Here is a 25839-nt window from a genome sequence, read left to right on the forward strand (position 1 = left end):
TTATATATCCTGCCCACTTTTAGAGAGCCCACTGTTTACTTGCCAGCCCACTTTCAGAGAGCACCAGCCACTGATGGAAGTCACTGAGCTTGTGAAATTCAATTGATTTTGCTGACTTTATCCATGTTAAGCTCCCATGGATGTCACTCAACTGTATATCAAGTCAGTGGGACTTTTGTCTTGATTAAGGACTGCAGGGTCAGGTCCTTAATTTGTAGGTAGTTTTACGTAAAAATACAATTATTAAAAAAACCACCTGATTTTAGAATCCCCTATTTAGCTTAAAATAGCTTTGTATATTCAACTTAGCTGGTAATTTATTCAATGAAAGTCAATTGCCTTCTACTTAGTGATTTATTCTTTATTACACCTGTGTAAACAGCCTCCCATTCTGCCTTTACACTTCCACGGAGCCTTGTTCTGAGCACACAACATTTGAAGGCTGGGGCTTGACAGATGAAAAGAATTATGATGCCGTTTCAGCAAAGCTGCCTTGCAAAACTTGTGACAAAAGATTTCACATTATTTGCATATGATTCAGGAATGAGCTACTTCTTTATGGGATATACAAATTTAGTTTTTACAACAGGCTGTGCCCTTGGCGTGCCACCCTAGCTCTAGGCTCAACAAGTCAGCATATACACACACCAAGCCAAGAATCCTGCTGATTCCCAGCACTGTCAGAAAGCTCTGAAGAGCTGGCAGCCATTTTATGAGAATGGGCGTTGGCAAGAGAAAAAGCAATTGGGTTTGGTGGGTTTTTTTTACATTTATTGCTGAATGCATTTGTTTAAAGCGCACGTCACCTTGGCAAGCCTTGCTGTGCTTCTAGGTGAGGGCCACGCTGAGCATGCACATGCAGATACTGTTATTGTAATCTGCCCTTTAATTGTTTCAGGTCAGTTTAAGGATGAGGGCCCAGTGGGCAAATGAACTGGATAGTACCCAGCATGAGTCTCAGTGGGGAGCTGCAGAGGCAGTGGGAGGAGTGTAGTCACACTGCATTTCTTCTTTCCATCTCTTCCCATATCTCGTTCTTTCACCTTTCTTTTCTCTCTCTCTTTCTCTTTCTCTCTCACCCTGATATTATTTTTACCTTTGATTCTTTTTCAGTATTTGTTTCTCTTTAGATTACTTTCTCTTTTCCCCCTTTTCTTTCCTTATGTTTTCTCCCCTCCTTCCCCATGTTCCCTCAAGAGTCCTTGCTTCTTGTCAATATCGACTTTTTCTTCTAATCTTTCTCCTTCCTTCTCTCTCCTTTCCCCTCTTTTACCCATTCTCCAATCTCTCTTCTTTTCTTCTCTTCCCATCACTTCTCTCTCTCCCCTTTCCTCACTTCCTGCCCACAGCTGCCACTAAGTCACCATCCGCTAAATCATGCTTGCCACATTTTCATGTGTCTACCCACCACCACTCACTTATGCTTTTACCACTCTCTACTCCCCATGCACCTGTCACTCACCCACTATCTCAATTGCCTACAAAAAGGCAGATTATATTCCTATTACATCCTCTTTATACTACTCAGGAGGTGCAAAGAGGCCACCAAAGGGGTATAATGGCATGCTGTGGACATGACGTGCAGAGGCACCATAGGGCTGGAGTAGGTGATCCACTGAAGCTTTGGGAAAGCTGCCTGGGAAGTATGTCCGGGAACACCTCCTGCTCTGTTGCAGTTCAGTAGAGGAGACTTATGCCTGCCTATGGCCACTCTGTGCTGATGTAACACCATATCTGGCCATTGATACCTGTATATGAATCACTTTGCTCACCACTGAAGTGCACTTCTGAGGCGGGATGAGGCAATCCCTTAGTTGTGCACAGCCACATCACACAACAGGTTATGACAGGATAGGGACATCTTATCTTTCTAACACTGTCTCTTCCACCTTGAGTCAGTCACTTGAAAAGATATGGGGAGTCACCCTGAGGTTACTGTTTATTTGATGTTCTTTTTTTCTTGACAAAGAGAGGAGAGCAGAGCGCCTTTTAAATAACTATTTAGTTAGGATCGCTAAAATAGCTAATATCAACATCAGTATTGCTTAGTTTAAAGCTACTGGATATCTACACTCAGACCTGCAACAGAAGACTTTTATATAGCAGTAATTCTAGGGTATGTGATACAAATGATCGGCAATAGAATTAAGAGCTTACCAAGAGGCTGGTGACTGGTAGTAGTCGTGGAAATCTGTGCACGACAGAAAGTTTTACTGTCCAATAACTCTGGGAATTAAAAAGAAAAAGTTTAATGTTAACATCCTCTTACCACAATAAAACACTTCATAAATGCCTGAAGCATTGTGATGTTAGTTACCTACTGTGCTACCATAACCACTGTCATACATATAATTCTCTTCTTTCCAGGAGGCCATTAAGGACGGATCTGAAGATAGGGACCAAAAGGAAAGTCTATATCAGTAAAAGAATACTATCCAGCAGTGAGGTGAGTAACAATGAGACACTGAACCAGTAGGAGTAAGAGAAATGTGACAAATAAAAGACCATGGGGGAAAAAAACATGCAAGTTGCTACACCATAGACTGCTAGGTTCACCCATGCTGTTTGTACACTATGGCAAATTTGTTAATACAGAACATTAATTTTTAAAAAATACTTTGTCTTGGCCTGTATGTTTCTAATATTCTCTCAGGTAATATTTCAACTGTGTGTGTTCCAATGGGAGACCAGCTCTTCTTCCTGCCTAACCCAGCAGTGAAGTGTGTGACATTATGATTTGTTGCTATGGAAATTATTGTGTCCTCAACAATTCAGCATTCTAGTAGAATTGAAGAAATTAAGGTTTATTCTTTGTTTGTATTATGGTGGTGCCCAGAAGCCCTTACTGAGGCCAAGGCTCCCTTTAGTTAGGTGACATATCAGTTCATAAAAAAAAACCATGATATAACTGAAAGTTCAACCTTCTATGTGGGTCCCATTTTATATTATTAGATACCAATGCAGAATCTCTATTGAGGGCCTGGTGCTAAATTTACATATATCCTTAACCTAAAGGACATCTTATTGGGCACAAAATGCATAACACATGAATATGGAAGATTTTTAAAGCCACCCTTAGACTCATAGTGCTTCATACAATACAAGGAAAATTCAATGGAATGTTATAATAGCAGACTCATAATCTGCACACATTTGATTTTCTTTTCAGCAGCTGGTGAAATCATGATGCTTTTTGCATTACAACTTTTCAGGCCAGAGATGTTAAGCTTGTCTTTCTTTCTCTTTCCAAGTCAAAGGCCATGAAGCATAAGACTCAAATTTGGGATTTATTTATTTTTTTCAAGTTAATGCAGTTGGAAACTGAAAATGAGTCACTAGCTAAATCATCTTGTTTGGCTGCATTAACATTTATGACATGGGAATTTAGCAGGCATTAGAACTCATAGCTACAAGTTGGGGCATCCCGAGCCCATGTTCTTACAGTAGCGCACACCCTTTTCTTGTTTGGACATCTGATCCACCCACTGATGTCTCTGAAAATAAACCTTACCCAGCTAAAGCTTGGGGAGATTATTTGGCCTCACACTTACAGCTGTGCTAGCATCCACACTGAGGCAACCTTCCTTGACTTAGTAGGACCAGATAGGATTCCCCTCTGAACCCACCAACTTCATTTCTATCTCATCATAAGGAGCTGGCGTGTAGCCATATCAAGTTCTCCCATCCTCAAGAAAGCAGCACGCCCAGCCCCTGCCAGCTCATGGACATACTGACTGTGCCTGGGTAATTTAACCTGGGCTTTTCATGTGGCAATGAGCAGAGCATCACCACAGCCCCACTGCACCAGCCCCAATCCAGCAATAGTTTTTAATAGTGGGAAGTGACCACCATAAAAAAAAAGTCAATACACAAGGCTTTCATATTTGCACAGTCTTCAGATGAATACTTTGTGCTGGCCTTGTGTATCTGTACTGAGGGGTGGATTAAGACTTAATCAGGCCAAGATCCACAAAGATATTGGGGATTCCTCCTCAGAGATTTTATCTTTCTCATATAGAAGACCTTTCCTTTCTCCAACTCAAATACAGGTAACTCCCCTGCAGCAGAAAGCCAACCTGCAGCTATACACAGGACTGTTACCTGCTATTCTTCCTCTGTCTGTGTCTCACTGTTCTGTCTGACCCAGCTCTGACCAAGGGGAACATATACCAAAAATCCTAAATTCCTGCCTTGATCTGTGCCTAGCCATATTCTATGCCACAGGGAAAAGGCAATAGACTAGATGAATGAAATAGGCTGTCAGTGTTTGTCTGAAACACTTCACGCTGTAAGCTGATGTTGATTCTTCTGGGAAATAGTATGTGGGTATGGCAGTGGCTCATTAACACACCCACATATAAGGGATTTGAGAGTGGCTATGTAGAGAGAAGATCTGGAGTGTGAGCTGAGCCATTCTTGGAAAGGAACCCTGAAAATGGCCAAAGTTGAGGAGAAGACTTCAGCTTGATTTTGTGTTGTTCCATTGTAGTTCTTTTTAACAATAAAACCAAGCCCCAGGGAGGAAGTTATGAGCCACTACAAATTGTGCAAACTGTGTTTGGAGGAAGAGGAAGATACTGGTCAGGTGACATTTTAGAGGTGTCCTAACTCAAGTAACCCTATGCAATCTAGTGTTTCTGGTACAATGTGAGACCTCAGAGATTCAGTAAAGAGAATTTACCGACATTTTAGAAACCTCAGTTTTAATTTCATCTCCATTATTTAATGACCTCTTCTCTGGAAAACAGACTTGTTTTGGTATTTAAGTGAAGCTGTTGCTAAAACATCCACTATGAACTTTATCTTAGCAGCTATTTTCCTTGATCATTGACATCCAGGTAAAGTCAAGTTACCTGACACACCATAACAATTGCTATTACTCACCTGTTTGTTCTGTTTTTACAACGACATTATGTGATGGGTACATTTCACTGCCACACTGACCTGCAAGAGATTGCATGGGAGAGGGGATGTGTAATTATGCACACAGCACACACAGGAAAGATAGGGCTTCAAGCAGGGATCGATACCAAAGGGCTTATTTTGAAAAGACATGAGGTCACACACACACACACACCCTCTGCCCACACCCTGTGAACTCCTCATTTAACTTCTTAGTGTGAATCTGCTAAATTACTATGATATGACTGGAAATGGGAAGTGTCAGGTCAATGGATAGAAGGAAGGAAGAGTCTATCATTTTTACCTTACTACATCTGTTTCAGAGACGGTGGGTCAGGTAATCTGTTTTATTGGACCAACTTCTGTTGGTGAGAGAGACAAGCTTTTGAGGCACACAGAGCTCTTCTTCAGCTCTGGGAAAGGTACTCTGAGCATCACAGCTAAATGCAAGGTGGAACAGATTGCTTGTTTGGCATAAGTAGTTAGCACATATTCTAAGGGACCAGTCAAGGTAGAGTGGCCCATTAACACCCCAGAAGTCACAGGACAAAAAGAGGGGTTAGTGGGTTACAGATTGTTGTAATAAGCCATAAATCCAGTGTCTCTGTTCAGTTCATGATTTTTAGTGTCTAGCAGAATTATGAAGTTAAGCTCCCAAGCTCATCTTTTGAAAGTGTTGTGCAGGTTTTCTTTGTGGATGGTGACTCATAGGTCAGATATAGAGTGAGTGTTTTGTGAAGTGTTCACCCACAGGTGATAGGGTGTTTTTGTCTTTTATCATTTTCCTGTCTGATTTCATTCGAGAGTGTAGTGATTGTCTTGTTTCACCCACACAGTTATTGGGGCATTTAGTGCACTGGATGAGGTACACCACATGTTGTAATATGGAATGTGTAGGATCCATGGATCTTGAAAGGTATGTTGTGGGGGTGTTGATCATTGTAGAGCAGAGATATGTCTACAGGTTTTGCATCTGTTGTGCTAGAAGGGACTGGTGCCACTTTGAGTTGATGTATCTCTCTCTCACCAATGGAAGTTGGTCCAATGAAAGATATTACTTCACCCTCTCTAATATCTTGGAACTGACACAGCTACAACTACCCTGCATACATCTATTTCAGTCATTCAACAGAATGAGTTGCCTTCTTGCTATATGAGGCCTCAAAAGCATGGAGGGGAGTTCTACACTTCTGCACACCTACGAATCTCCTGAGCATCAGTGGGTTACAGAGCTCCTTTCTGCAATATAAGAATGTGGGCTACCTGTTAATAAATAAAAACCTTTGTCTTTACTGATAAAACATCCCATCTGTTTTCATGTCTTTTCCCAATATTGCTAAATTGACTAATGTCTTGTGGACCAGGTAAGACCTTAGTAAAGTGGGGGATAACCAGGAGTTTCAGTCCTGTGTCTCCTAGGAGCTCTGCAGAAATGAAGTTGCACTCCTGGGAAACTCTTAAACCCGTCACGAGTAGAGCTTCAGTCACTGCAACGCTGAGGAACATAAGTCGCCTTAGATCAACCCAGAATTCACAAAACTGTGGTTGCAGTCCTGTCCTGTCCATGCGCTAGTGTATATTTACCATTCCATTTTAGGTGCTGAAGGTTGCTGTAAAGAAGTTGGCCGGCTGTCCCAGCTGCGTGGGTGAATTCGTGCAAAGTCATGCTGCACAGATGTTCTCCATCAATGTCAAAGTCCTGGAAAGGTATGCAGTTGGCATCTAGCTGGTTGGTATCCAGGAAATGCTGTAGCCACTCCCACACCTGGTACTTGGTCCAGTATTGAGGGTGTATCTCATGCCACTGAGTTCCATAGAAACTGCCAGGCACTGGGAAAGAGAAATATTACGTATTCACTCTATCTGTTAACACAACAGTAATACTGGGCACAGAATGTCTATGTGCTGTGTACAGGAAAGAAAGCATGGTCTAGTGCAGAGGTAGGCAACCTATGACATGCATGCCAAAGGCAGCACGTGAGCTGATTTTCAGTGGGACTCACACTGCCCGGGTCCTAGTCAGCAGTCTGGGGGGCTCTTCATTTTAATTTAATTTTAAATGAATCTTCTCAAACATTTTAAAAATCTAATTTACTTTACATACAATAGTTTAATTATATATTATAGACTTATAGAAAGAGACCTTCTAAAAACATTAAAATGAATTTCTGGCATGTGAAACCATAAATCAGAGTGAATAAATGAAGACTCGGCACACCACTTCTGAAAGGGTGTTGACCCCTGGTCTAGTGCTTAAACCACATCACTGGAAGCCAGCAGATCTGAATTCTCTTCCTAGTCCCTAACACTGATTTGCTGATTGTCCTTGAGCAAGTCACCTTAATGCTCTTTGACTCAGCTTCTCAATCTGTAAAATGGAAAGAATCAAACTAACCTAGGTTACTAGGGTATTGTGGGAATTAATTTGTTCATGTTTGTAACATGCTTTCAAATTCTTGGGTGGAAAGCTCTACAGGTGGGGAAAATATTAGAGCATAGATGTCTTGACACCCACATGGGAGAAGGCAACTTTGAAGTGTGTATAATAATGATGGGCCAAATCCTGCAGTTCTTGTTCGGGCAAAACACCCTTTGAGATCAGTGGGAGTTTGGCTTGAATAAGGACTGGATAAATGCTGAATATGGACTTCAGGATCTAGCCCACTAATGATCAAATAAATGTCTATTTAAAGAGATTTTACTATGTAATAATATACATCATATATAACCACCAACAAACATCAGCTGTGTAGCACAGCTGGCATCCTAGTAAAGGCAGAGAAACAACTCCTGCCTTGTGTTTGGAGATACCTCAATAGATCTCTTAATATGCAAGACTCCTAATTTGTTCCTCAGAGGTTTTACTGAACATCGAGATTCTTTTTTGGTTGGCCAAATCCTCCAGAACAGCCTCTGTTATGTTCTTTCATGACAATAATTTGTATTAAAGATGCTAGAATCTTAGTGTGCAAAAAGGATTTGTGCCCGCCACTGGGGTAATGAGATGTCGATACCCTGTCAATGGGGTAATGAGATGTCGATACCCTTCCACTGGAATAATGAGATGTCGATACCCTGTCAATGGGGTAATGAGATGTCGATACCCTTCCACTGGAGTAATGAGATGTCGATACCCTTCCACTGGAGTAATGAGATCATAGGCGTGCACAGCACATTTCATTAGGGTGTGCACCCAAGGAGCCCTGCCCTAGCCTGCTCCCGTCATGCCCCCATCCACTCCCTCCTACTTCCCGCCCCCTGACTGCCCCCCTCAGAACCCCCAACCCCCACCGCTCCTTGTCCCCTGACTACCCCCTCCTGGGACCCCTTGCCCCTAACTGCCCCCCAGGATCCCATCCCCTATCTAAGCCTCCCTGCTCCTTGTCCTCTGACTGCCCCCCTAGGACCCTACCCCCTACCTGTCCCCTGACTGCCCTGACCCTTATCCACACCCCCAGCCAGACCCACAGGACTCCCATGCCTATTCAACCACTCCCCGCCCTCTGACAGGACCCTCTGAACTCGTGACCCATACAAACCCCCCGGCCTGCCCCAACCCCTCTCCACACCCCTGCCTCCTGACAGACCCCCCCCCAAACTCCTGACTCATCCAACCCCCCCCAGCTCCTTGTCCCCTACCACCCCCTCCAGAGACCCCCACCCTAACTTCCCCCTAACTGTCCTGGTCCCTATCGACTCCCCGCCCCCTGACAGACCTCGGGAATCCCATGCCCCATGCAACCCCTGCTCCCTGACTGCCCCCTCCAGAGACCCCCGCCCTAACCACCACCCCGGGATCCCACCCCTATCCAACCCACCCTTCTCCCTGTCCCCTGACTGCCTCCACCCCATATCCATCCCCCCTGGCCCCGGACCCTTTATCATGAGGCTCCTAGCAGCATGTTCTGCTCCACTCAGAGCCAGACACGCTGCCCCGCAGGAGCGGGCAGCCCTGCCCCTCAGAATGCTGTGTAAACAGTGGCAGGGCTCTGAATGAGTGGGGAGCGTGTCTGCCTCCCCATGGAGCCAAACACTGCCCCGCGGGAGCGTGCAGCCCTGGCCCCCAGAGCGCTGTGCACGCGGCTGCATGGCTCCAGGGGAGGGGGGGGAAGGCGGAGGAGGGGCCAGCGGCTTGCTGCGCTGGGCTGGGTGCTCCGGCCCAGGAGCGCAGACCCCGTGGCTTACAGCGCCAGGAGAGTGGGGCCATTTTCCCACCCCTGCATTAGGGTGTGCCTGGGCACACCTGGCACACCCCGTGCACACGCCTATGAATGAGATGTCGATATTCGCGGATGATACCAAGCTGGGAGGGGTTGCAAGTGCTTTGGAGGATATTATTAAAATTCAAAATGATCTGGAAAAAATGGAGAAATAGTCTGAAGTACATAGGATGAAATTCAATAAGGACAAATGCAAAGTACTCCACTTAGGAAGGAACAATCAATGGGAAATGACTGCCTAGGAAGGAGTATTGTGGAAAGGGATCTGGGGGTCATAGTGGATCACAAGCTAAATATGAGTTAACAGTGTAACACTGTTGCAAAAAAAGCAAACATCATTCTGGGATGTATTAGCAGGAGTATTTTAAGGAAGACACAAGAAGTAATTCTCCCACTCTACTCCACCTTGATTAGGCCTTAACTGGAGTATTGTGGTCAGTTCTGTGTGCCACATTTCAGGAAAGATGTGGACAAATTGGGGAAAGTCCAGAGAAGAGCAACAAAAATTATTTAAGGTCTAGAAAACATGACCTATGAGGGAAGATTGAAAAAAATGGGTTTGTTTAGTCTGAAGAAGAGAAGACCGAGGAAGGAACTGATAACAGTTTTCAAGAACATAAAAGGTCGTTACAATGAGGAGGGAGAAAAATTGTTCTCCTTAACCTCTGAGGATAGGACAAGAAGCAATGGGCTTAAATTGCAGCAATGGGGGTTAAGGTTGGACATTAGGAAAAACTTCCTAACTATGAGAGTGATTAAGCACTGGAACAAATTGCCTAGGGAGGTTGTGGAATCTCCATCATTGGGGATTTTTAAGAGCAGGTTAGACAAACACCTGTCAGGGATGGTCTAATACTTAGTCCTGCCTTGAGTGTAGGGGACCGGACTAGATGACCTCTCCAGGTCCCTTCTAGTCCTGTGATTCTATGAGTCTATGTCCTAATTTACCAAGGCAAGCACAAGCACCACAAACAATTGCTGGGGATACTGCGTGTGGTGTGGGGAGGAGAGAAACAATCCTGCACTGACTTGACCACTCACGGGCTGTCTAATCTCTGGCAGAAGGACTGGAATGGAAAGTAATTCAATGAGAGGCAACTCATAGCCTGATTTATACATCTGGCAGCTTGGGAAGGTGTAAATCATAAGGCCAACCCTGAGATTTGTGTGTGCAAAAGTTAGTGTGCACAATGTAGTGGTGAAAATATTGACTATATTAATATGTAATAACAGATATTAATATTAAGAATGTGTATACAATGTTGTACATTTGCACAGCACTTTATACACAAACAAACATCAGAACTTATTCATATTGACCAGTAACCTCTTCTGTAAATGAGACTACTCACAGAGTCAGGGACTACTCAGTGAATAAGCATATCAGAGTCTGGCCCTGGTAAAGGGATATATTTCCTGCCCTAAAGAATTTACAACCTAGATAAGCCAGGACAAGCAGACACAAGGCAAGAGAGGGGAGGATGTGTTGGGATTGTTCGAGAGGAAAAAACAAAAGCAGGACTGCTTGAAAAGCTGGGGTTGAAGGAAGAATTTGAAGCAGGAGAGAGAAGGTGCTTGGAAAACGAGGACAATCAGATAGTTCCAGACATAGTTTATAGTGTGAAAAAGGCATGAGGTGCAACTTGGGGAAAGGAGACAAACTATTATTGGAAAGGGCACAGGGGAAGTAGTGGGAAATGAGAGCAGATGCAGGTAGGGATGAGAATTTTCAGGGCCTTAGAGATGAGGATAGGGGACCTGAATTTGATGCAGTAAGGAGCAAGAAACCAAAAAGAGGGATCCAAGGAGAGGGATCAATCGGAGCAATAGGAGAGGAAGATGACTTTTGCAGCAATAATTTGAATACTGGAGTGGCAAAAATCTGAGAAGCAGGGATGCCAAGTAGGTGTGAGTTTCAGCAGTCAAGTTCATTAGGATATGAACAAGATTTTAGCAGGGGAGGGTGGGGGCATAAGGAAAGGCCAATTTGCTGTAGCTCATCTACAAGATATGGGCTTAATGCAGCAATTAATGCGTGAAATTCTATGGCCTGTGTCATATGCGAGGGCAGATTCGGTGATCATAGTGATCCCTTATGACCCTGAATTCTATGAATTTGTTTGTTTCTGTCTTTGACAATGTGGCACTGTCTATGTACAACATTGATACAGTATTCTCATTGCTTAACTAAATATTACTATTTATATTATTTATATTTATTTAACATCTAGAGTGTGCTAGATACTTTGCATACATAGAGGAGGTCAAGATCCTTGCTCCAAAAAGCTTAAAATCTAAAGCTAAAATAGAAGACGCACATACTATACCTTTCTATTCTTTCTGTGAATAAATTCTATTTGGTTAAAAAAAAAATCCCCAAAAGCAGGGGTGAAATTTTGCCAGTTTCAGATTAAAAACAATAAAACTCTAATTCTGTCTGAAGGTGGGCAAAATGCTTTTTTCACTTCATCAGACTTTCACATTAAAACCAGATATTTCTGATAATATCAGAGAATGGGAATCCTAATTTTAAGGCCCACAAAATGATGGTGTGGGCCCCTAATGTTTTTACATATAGTTCTGAAAATCGAAATGTTGGTGAAAACACTACAAAAACAAATATATAGTCAAAAAGGGACCAGAGCAAGACCACTTTGCTGCCTCGATGAAAAAGCTCCATGTAGGCAAAGCGGAGTAGCACCATATAAAGATGGGCTATTAATCAGATAAGGTTTATGTGTTAGTTAGAATTATTAAATTTGCCAGAAAGTCCCACAGATAATCCCCCAGCTCCCATCTTAATAAAGGTTCACCCCAGCCATACTGAGCTAAACAAGGTGGAATGATGCGCCAATAGACAATACTAAGGACAGCGTATTTCAGCCCCCACATATCTCAGTGTTGGACTCTGGAGATCATCAGAGATAAGGGGGAAAAATGAGTGATTGTTTTTTCTAAAACTTTAAATTCAAATTTTTTAAATTTGAAATGTCATCTATGTTTTAAAATTCCAGCTCTATATTTGGCTGAGCGGTGGGGACAAAGGGGGAATTTTCAAGCTCCTGCTCTGCAAGTCAAAAAATTGTCAAGAACCAGCTTTACTGTATGAGCCTTCCATCCCGGGCACGGATCCAGTATTGCATATTCTAGCCAAAAACAAGAATATCCAAAGTGGTTGTGAGAAATGTTAGTAATATAATCCCTAAGTTTCCCTAGCTACCAATACCGGGGAATGAGGGGTATCTCAGGAGCAGATTGCAGTGGGTGCAGAACCATTTGCAGCCTGCAGTTGCAGGATTGTGGGGAATTAATTACTATGTAGAGGGCTCCAGAAAGTAACAATGGGATTTAGAAGCCACTGGGCACCCTCTGAAGAACCTGAGAAAGGTAGTTGCCTCTGTCCCTTCAGGCTTCAGACTTAGAAAGGGGTAGAGGACATTTGCAGGCCACCAGTTCTCAAACCAGAAGACTTTAAAGGTCAAAGAGGGGCTCTTGTTGAGAGAGGAGAATGGGCATGTGGAAGGAATTGCAGAGAGGAGGATACAGGTTTACTTGAAATTTCAGACTCATGTGAATTCAAAACTGGAAGTGATTCCTGATTGATTGCAAAGGTAGAAATCCCTGCAAATAGAACCCACCAGTTTAGGCTGGCAAATAAACATGATTTTCACCATGAATCCTTGTAGACAAAATGAAAGGCAACCTAGTGTGTTTATCAAGGGCACTTTTATATATTCTAAGGTATTTAGGAATCACACAGAGAAAAGAAAGAGAGCTCCTTTTACTTCTGAATGAGAGAATCTTCACTGCATGTTTGGTTATAGCATTTTACAGGACTGTGATTAGTATGTGATATAAGGTGCTTGCCTGGCTTGATTTTAAGGTTTACTGCTACTACTGTGACATTGTATTGGGTAGGGGGGAAAGATCTTAAAAGGTGTATCTAATATAATATATAGGTGCCCAGTTCTGCCCCCATTCAGAATTCAGAAAATAATGGAACAGGACCTATAGCTCTAAGTCACTGCTTAGGCTAGAACTTGGGTTGGTACTGACCCAAAGCCCTCACCATCTGATGGCTGTTTAGTGGCCTATGTGAAATGGAACTGGACATCTCTGTCCATTATGAATTGAACAGGTTTTCATATCACAAAAAATCCCCCTCACTGGCAACAACCCTCAGTGTCAGTCTGTCGTTCTAGTAGTCTGAGCTGAGAAGGCAAATACTGTGCAAGAGCAGGAAAACTGAACTCCCTTCTCAAGTGGTCCCTGAAGGTCAAGGTCAAAGAAGAATGTTGAGAAGTGTGCGTGTGAAGCTTGCACTGCTGCTGTCCGTGTTGTACTTTTTCTGTGAAGAGGGAACTTTGGGGCTGTCAATCCAGCACTTTTCATTAGCACTTAAATTCACTTTTAGAAAAAGAACCAGTAATAAGCCACAAATTATCATCATTTCTAGGCACACGTCCTCCTGGTGAAATTCCAATAGAGTATAAAGGAGTTTGGATAGTGCAGAGGTCAAAAATTATACCTATGTATATTTAAAGGCATAATACCCACACACACACACACACTTCCCAAAATATAGACAGTACACCATTGTTGAATTCCTCCTACCATTACATGTGGGATATCCATCTGTCCAAGAAGGCTGCTGGTGAAGTAGATTGCTGCTGGAATTGATACTCATTCTGCCAGTTCCTTCCAAAATCATGATCTGTAAGTAAATCGAACAGCTTGCTTAGCTAGTGGCAAGGCAAGTGGCAAAAAATTCCATTGAGGGTGAAGTGAGCAATGCCAAGTCCATTTGTAGAAGACACAGCCCAGCTAAGGAACAAGTTGCCACAACCCCTTTTCAGCTGCAATGAAATCTCCTTGTGGTAAACATTACCATTTTCATATGCATGAGGCAAGTTTTTACAGCCACCCATCCATAAATGAATAATCTCTGATCAGGAATGGAGTAGAATGAAAATGCACGGCTTCTGACAGAGCAATGCTGGAAGAGCTCCAAGCTTTGTGAAGTGAAATACAAAGCGGTTTCTTTTTATTTAAACAAAATTTCACAAGATAAACTCTGACTGCTGTAGTTTTTAAAAAAACACCTGGTTTTCTATTTTATTTTGGACTTCAGAATAACTGATAATTGCAACCATGAATTTAACAGACTACCAGAGATACATGCACAGAAAATCCTTCATTCATAAAGCCCTACGAGGTAATGGTATATGGATCCTTTTGCCACTGTGGCACAGGTTCTTGTCTAACCTATGTTGGTAGTGTTTTTAAGCCACTGTTATCTGGCTGTTGCAGACTATAAGATTCAGACCACAGCAAACTCAGAAGTCCAGGTTATAAGCGCTTGAAAACTAAGTGGACACATAATAGAAATGGGGAGAGAAAGGTGTCATTATCCATGGACAGAGAGTTACTTAAAAACACCACTCTAAAATACCATTTTATTAAAGAGTCACGCAGACTTTTTTTAAAAAAAAAACCTGAATCTAGCCTGTAGCAGCTACACAAAACAGCCTCTTTCATGTCTGCTATAAATTTGTTGTGCAATGTTCCCTTTGTAATAACGTATAAAAACATGCTTTTCATTTGAACACATGGTGAATGTAAGGAACTTCCCCACTGATATGTGTTCTTAATATGGTACATTATATACCTCAGTCTGGATGATGCAAAGCATAAAAGTTTGTTTCATAAACATATATTCTGTAATCTTTTGGAGGCATTTTAAGGTAGCATGTTAAGCATTTATAAAGGCAGCTGATTTATATCAAGTTAGTTAAATATATGTTAAATATGATCTGATTTGTGATTCTAAATTGTCTTCTGATTTCAGAGCCCCATTATTTTTTAGAACTATAACTTTAAAAGTCAGATAGGTAGGTGAATACGATTAAGTGCACGGCAGTTTTGCATTATAAATAATTGAAGCATGAAACTAAACATTGAAAGTCCAGTACACTTCACAGTATCTCAACTGTGGGTATATTGGATGAGATAACATCACTAATTCTGGCCCAACTCCTATTGAAGTCAATGGCAAAACTTCAATTTATTTTATTGGGAGCATGATAGGGCTCATTATTTTGTTAAAGACAAGTTCATAGTAGCCATTTCAGAAGGTAGAAAGAGGTCTTTCTGAAGTAATCACACCTGAATATTTTCTGGTTATGAATAATTTTCTGAGGATCACTTGGGTGGATATTCACCCCTCACCTGTTATCTTTATTAAACAATCCTTATTAGAAAATTACCAATTTTAAAGGAACAATAAGAACATATATATGTATAATGTACAATGTTGCTGGTATTTTGTATTAAATACCAGCGCCTTAGGAAATGTAATGTAGACAACAATCCTACCCTGATAGGAGGTGGTCTAAAGCCCTTACTTGCATGAATAAGGGGCTGCTGGAATGAACCCTGGATGATTTAATAATTGGTATCTGTTTCCTATGAATCTGCAGTTTCATAACCATCCACATATCAGACTTTATCTTGCATAAAGGGAATTTTATACCTACAACATCTGCAGGATTCAGATAGTACACTTCTGATATCACAGCTCTAACAAAAAATGGAGTAAATTTTGTCTAGATTTATTCCCTGTGCAGCTTCACTGAAGTCAATAGGTTTATGCATGGAGTAAGTTAGGACAGGTTTTATCCTCAGATTCTCAAGACACACCAATGCCACGTTATCTGCTACCCTGGGGGAGAAAGTGTCATGAAAGCTGTTCTTTTAATTAAATTGACTCTAAAATAATTTGCCACCCAGGCAAATATTTCATCTTATGTAACATTGAAAATCTAGAGTTTCTTTTAAGCACTGATTGGTTTATGTAGCACATGCTATGCATTCATTCATCCATATAGTCACATATCTCTGAGAGCATATTGACTGAGTAACACATCTGCATCATTCTTTGTCATCTTATTTTTAATTATTTATGAAAATATTTCATAGTCATTAAACATTGTATGAGTGAAGTCTGAGTAACATCAGACCTCATTACAGCACCAAATATTTTATGAGCGTTGAGGCAGGAGCACCAGATTGTGTGTGCAGATTAAAACATATGCAGATTGCCAAGCATTTTGCTTTACAATTAACCAAACCAATATATAGTCCTTCTTAAAGCTATGCTTTCACAGTAGTACCTGTACAGGGTTGCTTCAAACAAAACAATTGCATCACCTTTCTAACATTATCTGTGGAATACAATTATACCTGGGAGAGAACATTGGAGATAGGCTGGAGAGGTATGGGTCTGGATTCTAACCTAATCCACACTGTCCCAAAGTTTCTGGTGTTTGGATTCAGAATATTGGTTTCACCCACAGTAGGAGGATCAAGGGCCAAAGCCTAAGGACCTACTTCGTCAAAAGTCCTATTGACTTCAGTAAGTGTTTTCACTGAGTCCCAACTTCAGCGCTTGGTGCTAAATGAATTAGTTTGCTAAATTCTCCTTTTCTTTCTTGACCATATGACCACTCCAGGCTGATGTTTGTAATTTAGTTTTAACCACTCATTCCCTGACCATGGAGAAGATCCAGCATTTCAGAAAAACACATTTACAAAGAACCATTGAGCCTTGTAGAGCGTACTGTATGCAAATTACTTCATTATACTATAGCTGTGCTCTGAATCTGAATGACTCTGATCCCCACTTTCACATTTTGTTTCAATGAATCTGCAGATCTAGACGGTGAATTGTCCTCATCATTTTGGACCTGAATCTTTCAGGGGTGTTCACGTTTTGGTGTCATTGATAATGCTGAAAAACAGTGCGATGTGGGGGAGAGTAGCACAGGAAAAAACTGAGCAAATTTCAAATTATTCTAATCCATGTGGTGGTTCTGAAATCCTTTTGTAGGGCTGGGAGAGTTGCAAAGTTGAGATAAGTCGGGGTAAACTATGCAATTTATGTGCAAACAGCAAGTATCAGAGGGTATGAAACCCTAAGGGGAAGGAGGCACACCGCTTTCTGTTTGTTTAACCATATGCCCTCTGCAAAAGACAAATAAAACAAAACTAAGCCAAATTAGACAGAAACTATTAAACTATGACTCTACTTGTAAGCTATTCATACGGACCATAGTGATCTTCTAGTCTGATCTCCTGTAAAGCACAGGCCATAGAATTTCCCCCAACTTATTTCCTAGAGCATAGCTTGATTTAAAAATAGTCAGTGATGGAGAACTCACAAAGACCCTTGGTAAATTGTTTCAATAGCTAATTAACCTCACTGTCAAAAATATATGCCTTATTTCCAGTCTGAATTTGTCTAGCTGCAACTTCCAGCCATTGGATTGTGTTATATTTTTCTCTACTACAAGAAAGAGCCCTTTATTTAAATGTTTGTTTCCCATGCAGGTACTTATAGACTGTAATCAAGTCACTCCTTAATCGTCTCTTTGTTAAACTAAATAGATTGATCTCCTTGAGTCTATCACTATAAGGCATGTTTTCTAATCCTTTAATCATTCTTGTGGCTCTTCTCTGAACCCTCTCCAATTTATCAACATCCTTCTGGATACAGTATTCCAGCAGCAGTCACCTCAATGCCAAATGCAGTGGTAAAATAACCGGCCTACTCCTACTCAAGATTCCCCAGTTTATGAATTCCAGGATTGCATTAGCTCTTTTGGCCAGAGTGTTCCACTGAGAGCTCACATTCAGCTGATTATCCACCACCTCCAAATCTTTTTCAGAATCTCTGTTTCCCAGGATAGAGTCCCATATTCTACATTATTTGTTCCCGGTGTATACACTTTCATTTAGCCATATTAAAATGCACATGGTATGCTTGGGCCCATTTTATCAAGCAATCTAGATCATTCTGAGTGACCTGTCCTCTTCATTATTTACCACTTCTGCAATTTTTCTGCCATCTGCAAACTTTATCAGGAATTATTTTGTTTTCTTTCAGGTCATTGTTAAATTTTTTAAATAGTGTAGATCCACAAATCAATCCCTATGAGACCCCACTGGAAACAGACCAGCTCAATGATGATTCCTAATGTACAGTTACATTTTGAGACCTATCAGCTAGCCAGTTTTTAATCCATTTAATGTGTGCCATGTTCATTTTGTCAGAGAAAAACGTAGTTCTCACTCTCTGGTTGGGAGCAGCAAAGTCAGATACTTTATTCTCAAGCAATTGCATAGAGGGAGAGAGTGCACTAGGACACAGGGTTTCCTCCTTCTAGGCAGGTCTCTCTCCAGATAAACAATTACAGCAAGCATTTATACCTTTTGTTACAGACAATAATGAGCAACAGCTGCATTTTGTTCATACATAGGTCATCCTGATATCTTATTTTTCACAGCTATTTAGACTATAGTCTACATTCCATATATAACACAAGGTCGCAACAACTTTTCACACAGTTCTTTCCCATTCACTTCACACAATCCTCACTTCTACAAATCTCGCGTTATTAGGGTTACAGCTAGCCTGACTCTTGCTCACAGAGGTGACTGTTTGCATTGAAATCCCTTTCAAATCCCTGTCAATTCTTGCTCTACTTCCACAATTTTATATCACTCTAGTTTTTTAATCAAAATGTTGTGTGGCACCAAGTCAAACACCTTACAGAAGTCTAAGTATATTATGTCAACATCATTACCGTTATCAACCAAACTTGTAAAAGAGATATCAAGTTAGTTTGACAGGTTTTATTTTCCATAAACTCATGTTGATTTGCATTACTTACATTACTCTCCTTTAGTTCATTATTAGTTGAGTCCTGTATCAGCTGCTCCATTACCTTGCCTAAGACCAATGTCAGGGTGACAAGCCTATAATTACCTGGGTCATCCTGTTTACCTTTTAAAATATTGGCACAATATTAGCTTTTTTTCAGTCTTCTGGAACTTCCTCAGTGCTCCAAGACTCATTGAAAATCAAAATTAATGGTTAAGCAAGCTCCTTAGCTAGCTCTTTTAAAACTCTTGGAGGCAAGTTATCTGGACTAGCTGATGTAAAATGTCTAACTTTAGTAGCTTCTGTTTAACATCCATCAGAGATACTAGTGGATTGAAAAGAATTTTATCACCATATGATGAGACTGTATTATCTGTTTTTTCCCCAAACCTAGAACAGAAATAATATTGGCACATCGGCCTTTTCTGCATTATTACTGATAATTCTACCATTTCCATGTAGCAATGAACAAATACCATTGTCAGGATTATTTTTGTCCCTGATATATTTTTAAAAACTCCTTCTTATTGTCCTTAACTCTGCTGGCCAAAGAGTTATCCTTGTGTCCCTTGGTTTCCCTTATCAGTTTTCTACAATTCCTAACTTCTGATTTATATTCATTACTATCAACTTCCTCTTTCTTCCATTTATTATATTTTTGTTTAATTTTTTACAACAGGTCAGTTTTTTAATGAGCACAACCTTTCCGAGTTGTGGGATTGTGGCTTTTTGGGTATGTAGTAAGGTGTTCTTAAATGATTCCCAATTATCATTCACGTTTTTTGGTTTGAATTCTTCCTCCCAGCTGATTTGGCTCATAATTGTTTTCAGCTTTGTGAAATTAAAGCATCAAGTACATATATTACTAGCCTGGACTTTATTCTGCTTGCACATTATAAATGTAATCAAGTCATGATCACTTGTAGCTTACCTATCATAACTATTAGTTCTGTGGTCAGTTCTTCTTTGTATGTTATGACAAACTCTCATATGGTATTCCCCAGTGTTGGCTGCAGCACATTTTGAGTTAGGAAATTGTCATCTATAATATTCAGAAATTCCAAACTATGCAAAGACTAAAAATGGCTTCCAGGCGCTGAAACTAGGAGTGCTGGGGGTGCAGCACCCCCTGGTTGAAGTGGTTTCCATCATACACAGGCTTTTTAGTTTGGTTAAATGGCTCTCAGCACTGTCACTATACAAATTGTTCCAGCACTTCTGCTTCCAGCCGAGACAAGCTCAGTGCAGCTCCTTCTGGGTTGGCCAAAAGGGAGAAGCCTTTCTTTTGCTTCATTTGAGAGAGCTGATATCTATGGGATCATTCCCCATTTTTTTCCCTTTCACTATCATGGCTGAACTGCAAGTGTAGGTTTCACCTGGAACTATATGTTATATATGCAATAAAGTAATAGCAGAGGTGAGTAGGGCAAATTAGACATCTAAGGACTGAATTTGGCAGTTCAATCAAGTATTTAAACATCAATATAACTGAAATGGCATCTGTAAATAATTGCTGCTGCCTAAAGAGAGACTGAATTTTGCAAAAACTGTTTCCAAGAGTCAGGATATGGACTGCATGACCAAGCGGGTCTGCTTTTCTCAACATCAGAAGCCCAACATCACACACAGAAAAGCAAGAAGGCCTAGTTGACACATATGGTTATTGTACTTAGATGAACACATTGGATATCTGTGCACGCAAATGACTAATTAGGAGTTTTGTATGCATTTACAGTAACTACATGCACAAATTAGGTGTATAATTTTGAGAGCATGTTTGTGTGTGACCCTGAGCTTCTACTTTCCTGGTAAATCAGTCGCAATAGGTTTTTCCACTTTAATCCATATGATTCCCAGTACTTCCTGGGTTCTCATCCTAGCCCCTGCATGACCTTGTTTCCAAGGCTCTTTGACATCCTTGGATGAAAGATGACATTGAAGTGCAAAATGCTATTACTTATGTAACATATTCAAGGCAATGTATTGATTACATCCCATGTGGGTTTACACCAGTAATAGATATATTTATCAAATTATATTCTGAGTGTAATGTTCAATAAATTATTTTGATACTGGACTGAATTTACTAAAGCAGCCCTTAAAACTGCACTGACACAGGGTGACTGGACTCTTAAAGTTGCACAGTAGGATTTAAGGGAAGGCACCTAGGCCTTACAAAGAAGCAATGGCTGCAGGTGTTGACACTGCAGGGAGTAAGAAGGTTCCTGCAGGGTCTGAGTCAGCGGGGGGAAGGTACCTGTGGAGAAGGCCAAACTCCAGGCAAGAGATGCTGGGCCAGCAGGAAGACAGAGCTGCAGGGAGGAAGGGCTGTACCTAGCTTAGAAATGTCCCAGAAGAGTGTTGGAACTCTGAAGGGATGACAGATCCTCAGAGAGCAGCGGTACCCAGCTTGGAACAGGGATGAAGACTTTGAAAGTCTGAGTTTTCTTTTGAAAGACTTTTGTGCAGGACTTAATAAATTGGACCCTGGTAGGTGGAGTGTTTGACTGTCTGGAGTGGACTTTTCAAAGGGCCCTGAGTGAAGGGGAAACTGAAGTAGGCCTCACCAGAGCCATGCTTGGCCAGCAAGGAGGATTACAGGATGGGCATGCACCCACAGTTTGTTGTATAGCAGCAATTCTAGTACAGAATTTTCTTGCCTATATTTATGTATGCAACTGCAATCCTGTTGTCAGACATTTAACTGCCTCTTTGGTGTACAGAGTTGCTGTTTGTGTGCACAAAACCAAGTCTGTGTGTGCAACAAAAGCAGTGGGTGTTTTCAAAGACTATGTTGGGACCTCTTTCAACATTTAGCCTTGGCTGTGTTGTGTGAGGGGAGGGGTTGTGGTGTTTTTGTTTTTAGCTTCATGTGTATTAAATTTATACATGCAGGTAAGCTTGAAGACAAAAAAAATCTATCTGAATAGGAGGGGAACATTAAGTATGTTTACACTGTGACAGATATGATTGCTATAAACACAAGCAAATCACTAATAAAAAGAGTCCCACCAAATTTAAAGACCTGACTCTGTGATGTAGTATGAGGCAACTCCTCTAAGTGTAAGTGGTGGTTGTTTCAACATATCCAGGTGGACTCTAAACTCTTGCATGTGTCTTTTAAGTAAGATGAGACTGAGTGGGAAAGTTAGGAGCCAAGTCCACTTCTCCTTCATTCTAAGGTTTTGCTTTGGGTCTATCTCTACCACTGATTACGTAATCTGAAGACAAAACCATACTTCAGTCTCCTTTTTCTGAGACAGCAAGAGTTTCACTTTAATAGAGCAAGAGAAATATTACTTGATTATTTACTCATAGTCCAATATGCTAATTTTCCTCTATCCCCTTTTCACAATCCATACACTTCATATGAGCTGGCCTCAGAGCTCAAGATGTATGTTAGTGTAGTTAGAGAGAATTTAAACACCTCTTTTGCCTAAATCAGAAGAAAATGCAAGCACTGCCCTTCACAGGGAACTCTCAGAGGGTATATGTATCAGACAGTAGGATATAGCCCTAAACCTCCAAAGACAAGAGAGGACTGGCAGTTTTGCAATATTTACAGTCCCTCAGCAATAATGTTACCTTGGCAGATGGAACAGTGTTCTGCAACCTGCCATATAGCAAAAGTCGAATGTTTAGGATTAGCATTTTTGTCACTTGTTGCTCAGATATAATCTCTTCCTCCCACCTCCACAGCTTTCTAATAACGTACAAGACATAGTCATTTGTCCCACATCTGAAAGAAGCAGTGTCTCCTACTGGAGAAGGAGTTCTGTGTACGGGAGCACTGTGTATTAGGAGAAATTGTAGTACTCCAGCTGAAAGGGAAAGGACTAGAGCCAGTCAGGGAATGATTTTATTTCTTGTGAAAAATGTCAGTGAATTTTTTTTTTATTTTATTATAAATTTTTTTTTCTCCCCTCCCCCCCCCCCCCCCCGCTGCCAAAATGGGCACTTTTTGTGAAAACTTCCATTTTGTCAAAAAAAAATTCTCACAAAAAATATTCCCATGGCAAAATTTTGACCAGCTCTAGAAAGGCAGGGAAAAATAACTGGAGATGGAAAGCAGGACTTTCACTGGCACATATGGCTCCCATGTCATAGATAGAATTTATGACAATTTGGGTCAACCGTGTCCCCAGAATTTTTAGTAGTTTCAGCCAGATGTATTAATCTGGTCTCAGTGACATAGAATGGGATATACAATAGGGGAAGCCATTTTCCCCCTCACCATGTTCCCTTTGCCTCTTTCTCCCATTGCAACTTCACACCTCTCATATCTACCTGGAGTATCCTCCCTCCTCCTGTGAACTGAGTCACCTTCCCCATCTCCTTCAAAGCCCTCTTGAACTCTCTCTCTCTCTTTCCCTTACCCTTCTACCACTGATTTACACTTGGGTTCGACTACTCCCTTGCTAACAATGTAAAATAAGTAATACAAAAATGAGCCAAAAAATCCCCCAAACTACCCTAGAAACATGACAGGCCACATGTCTGTAATTAGATAGAAAAGAGCACGCTAATAACAATCTACAATCATATTCTAAATCTTCTCCGCTTTCTTCTCGTTATATCTTTCTGCTCTCTGTGATTTTGACGATTGTGTTATTGTATTGTCTGTTTAAAGTGTAAGTCCCTTGGAGGAAAGGGCCTGGTTTTATTTCTCTATTGCTAAAGCATCCTGCACAGCTACTGAGTTACTAACAAATACTGAAGATGATTATGTATTATTATTCCTGGAGGGTATTGGAACGATTCATTGATGCTCTGCTCTCTGACAAGACAACTGATTTATAAGTGGTCTTGCCATAACAACCAGTTAAAACCTTTAAAACCCCAGTGCTGCTTGTGAGTGGCTATTTTATAGGGAAGTATATTTTAACCATCAGCATCACTACTTCTTTTTTGTTGTGAAGCCAGGTTGATTTTCAGTAGTAAAACTACTTATATGGCTCCCCCTCTCCCCGCCCCCCAAATAAAATGAGGGTGGGTTTGTTTATTTATTTAGCTAGTTAGTTTTGTTTTACAAGTCTCCCTTTCTCTAAGAACTTCTGCTTGGAGGTTTCTTCTTTGCTGGGTTCATTTCTAAATGAGAATTAGACAGAATGAGGAAAGGGAAGAGTGTTCCCTTTCTCTTCCCTTTAACGGAGAAGAATGGTTGCTGTTGGTGGGAAGAATCTTATTCATCATGTAAAAAGTTTTAATCTCAGAGCTTTGCACACTCCCAAAATCTCCAAATCTGGATCTGGATCTAAATGTTGAAAATAGCTCATATGTTTATTCTAGGCAGAGGTAAAACTCTGGATCCAATCACCCCTGAAATTTGCTGTGTGACACATCTGGGTCTAGCTCTGTAACTTGATATGACACACATTGATATGATTTTTGTTATTTACATAGTGGTAGCACCTAGGGCTTCAACTCAGTCAGGATCTCATTATGCGAAGCACTGTACAAATAGATAGTAAATGACAGTCCCTGCCCCAAAGAGCTTACAGTCTAAAAGACTAGATGCGACAGTTGGGTGAAACAAACCAGTGGGCAGGGAAGTGGAGGATCAGAAAGGACGCGATTGTAGTCTATTTTTTGCATAGACTAGCTGTGAGCACAATTCTCAGTTGTGATAAGTTGTGATAACACTGATCACAGCTCACCCCTTGCCTTTTCACTATCTGATCACAGTTGTCTATCAGTATTACAGCAGAGGTGAGTTAGGCCTGGTCTACACTGGGGGGGGATCAATCTAAGATATGCAATTTCAGCTACGAGAATAGTGTAGCTGAAGTCAACGTATCTTAGATCAATTTACCTCCCATCCTCACAGTGCGGGATCGATGGCAGCGGCTCCCCTGTCGACTCCGCTTCCGCCTCTCGCCTTGGTGGAGTTCTGGAGTCGACAGCAGAGCGTTGTGGGATCGATTTATTGTGTCTAGACAAGACGCTATAAATTGATCCCCAATAGATCAATCGCTACCCGCCGATCCGGCGGGTAGTGTAGACGTACCCTTAGAAGGAGGTGGCATAAACTGGTGGCATTAGGGATTTTGACAGTGGGGAGTTTTCCCCAAGCACTTGGAGCAGCAGATCTGATCAGTTTATAGGGCTGTCTGTAAACTTGCAATTCTCAGCCCTCCCAAGAAACTTTCTGAGGGCTAGATTATGTCTCAGAGGTTCTGCTAGCTCAAAACCTGGCCTAAGCTGCAATCCTGCTCCTCTCCTGTGGGGTACTGGACACCACAAAGTAAGCAGTGTGTTGCAGGGTAGAGTGCATAGGAACAGGATAGTATCCCTTTAAATAGTCTGAGGGCATTCTAATGGTACTCATGTTCTAGAACAGTGGTCCCCAAACTGCAGGGTGCACCCCCCAAGGGGTGCACAGAGGAACATGTTGGGGGTGTGGCAGAGTCTGAGCCAGTCCCCTTGGAGAGCTGGGGAGGGAGCACCACCCAGACCCTGCTCTGCCCACAGCTCCTCTCTGGACTTGGCCACAGTCACTCACAGATCTGGTACCCGCTGCAGCTCAGCTCCCAGCCCCACCCACCAGCCCCAGTGCAGCTCCGGCGCTAGCCAGGGCTCTGCTCCCGCCCCCAGCCCCAGCTCCGCTCCTGGCCCCACTCCTGGCTCCAGCCCCAGCACCCAGCCCCGGCTCCTGACCATGGCTCCCAGGTCCAGCCCCAGCCCAGCTGTGCCCTCATAACCTCTCTGCCCCTAGGCAGCTCTAATCCCAGCTCATTCCCCATCCCCAGTTCTGCCCCTAGCTCCACCTTCAGCCCAAGCTCCTCTGCTGAGCCAACTGCAAAAATGGGGGATGAGGGGAGCACAGGGCGGGTGCAAGGATATTTTGTGCCCTAGGTGAAACTTCCACCTTGGGCCCACCCCCCAGCCCTGTGGCAGCTCCCCACCCTCTCTCCGCCCTGAGGTGCCCCCCCCACAGCAGCTCCCTCCCTCCGCCCTGAGGTGCCCCCCTCCGTGGCAGCTCTCCCTGCCCGGGGA

The 25839-nt window shown here is 42.0% G+C and overlaps 1 protein-coding gene across 2 annotated transcripts in view; it reads right to left on the reverse strand.

Annotated features, from left to right (window-relative positions):
• The window catches only part of EHF (ETS homologous factor), a 62879-nt gene that overhangs the window by 28542 nt on the left and 8498 nt on the right, over positions 1-25839 (reverse strand). For both annotated transcript variants that reach the window (XM_039533161.1, XM_039533160.1), the window contains exons 2-6: positions 13737-13836; positions 6487-6732; positions 4885-4944; positions 2318-2386; positions 2158-2226 (exon numbers count right to left, since the gene is read on the reverse strand). In XM_039533161.1, coding sequence (XP_039389095.1) covers positions 2158-2226; positions 2318-2386; positions 4885-4944; positions 6487-6732; positions 13737-13833 — 541 coding nt within the window. In that variant the 5' untranslated portion in view covers positions 13834-13836. The remainder of the gene's footprint in view (positions 1-2157; positions 2227-2317; positions 2387-4884; positions 4945-6486; positions 6733-13736; positions 13837-25839) is intronic.

The sequence above is a fragment of the Mauremys reevesii genome, linkage group 4 (assembly GCF_016161935.1).
Source record: "Mauremys reevesii isolate NIE-2019 linkage group 4, ASM1616193v1, whole genome shotgun sequence".
Lineage (NCBI taxonomy): Eukaryota > Metazoa > Chordata > Testudines > Geoemydidae > Mauremys > Mauremys reevesii.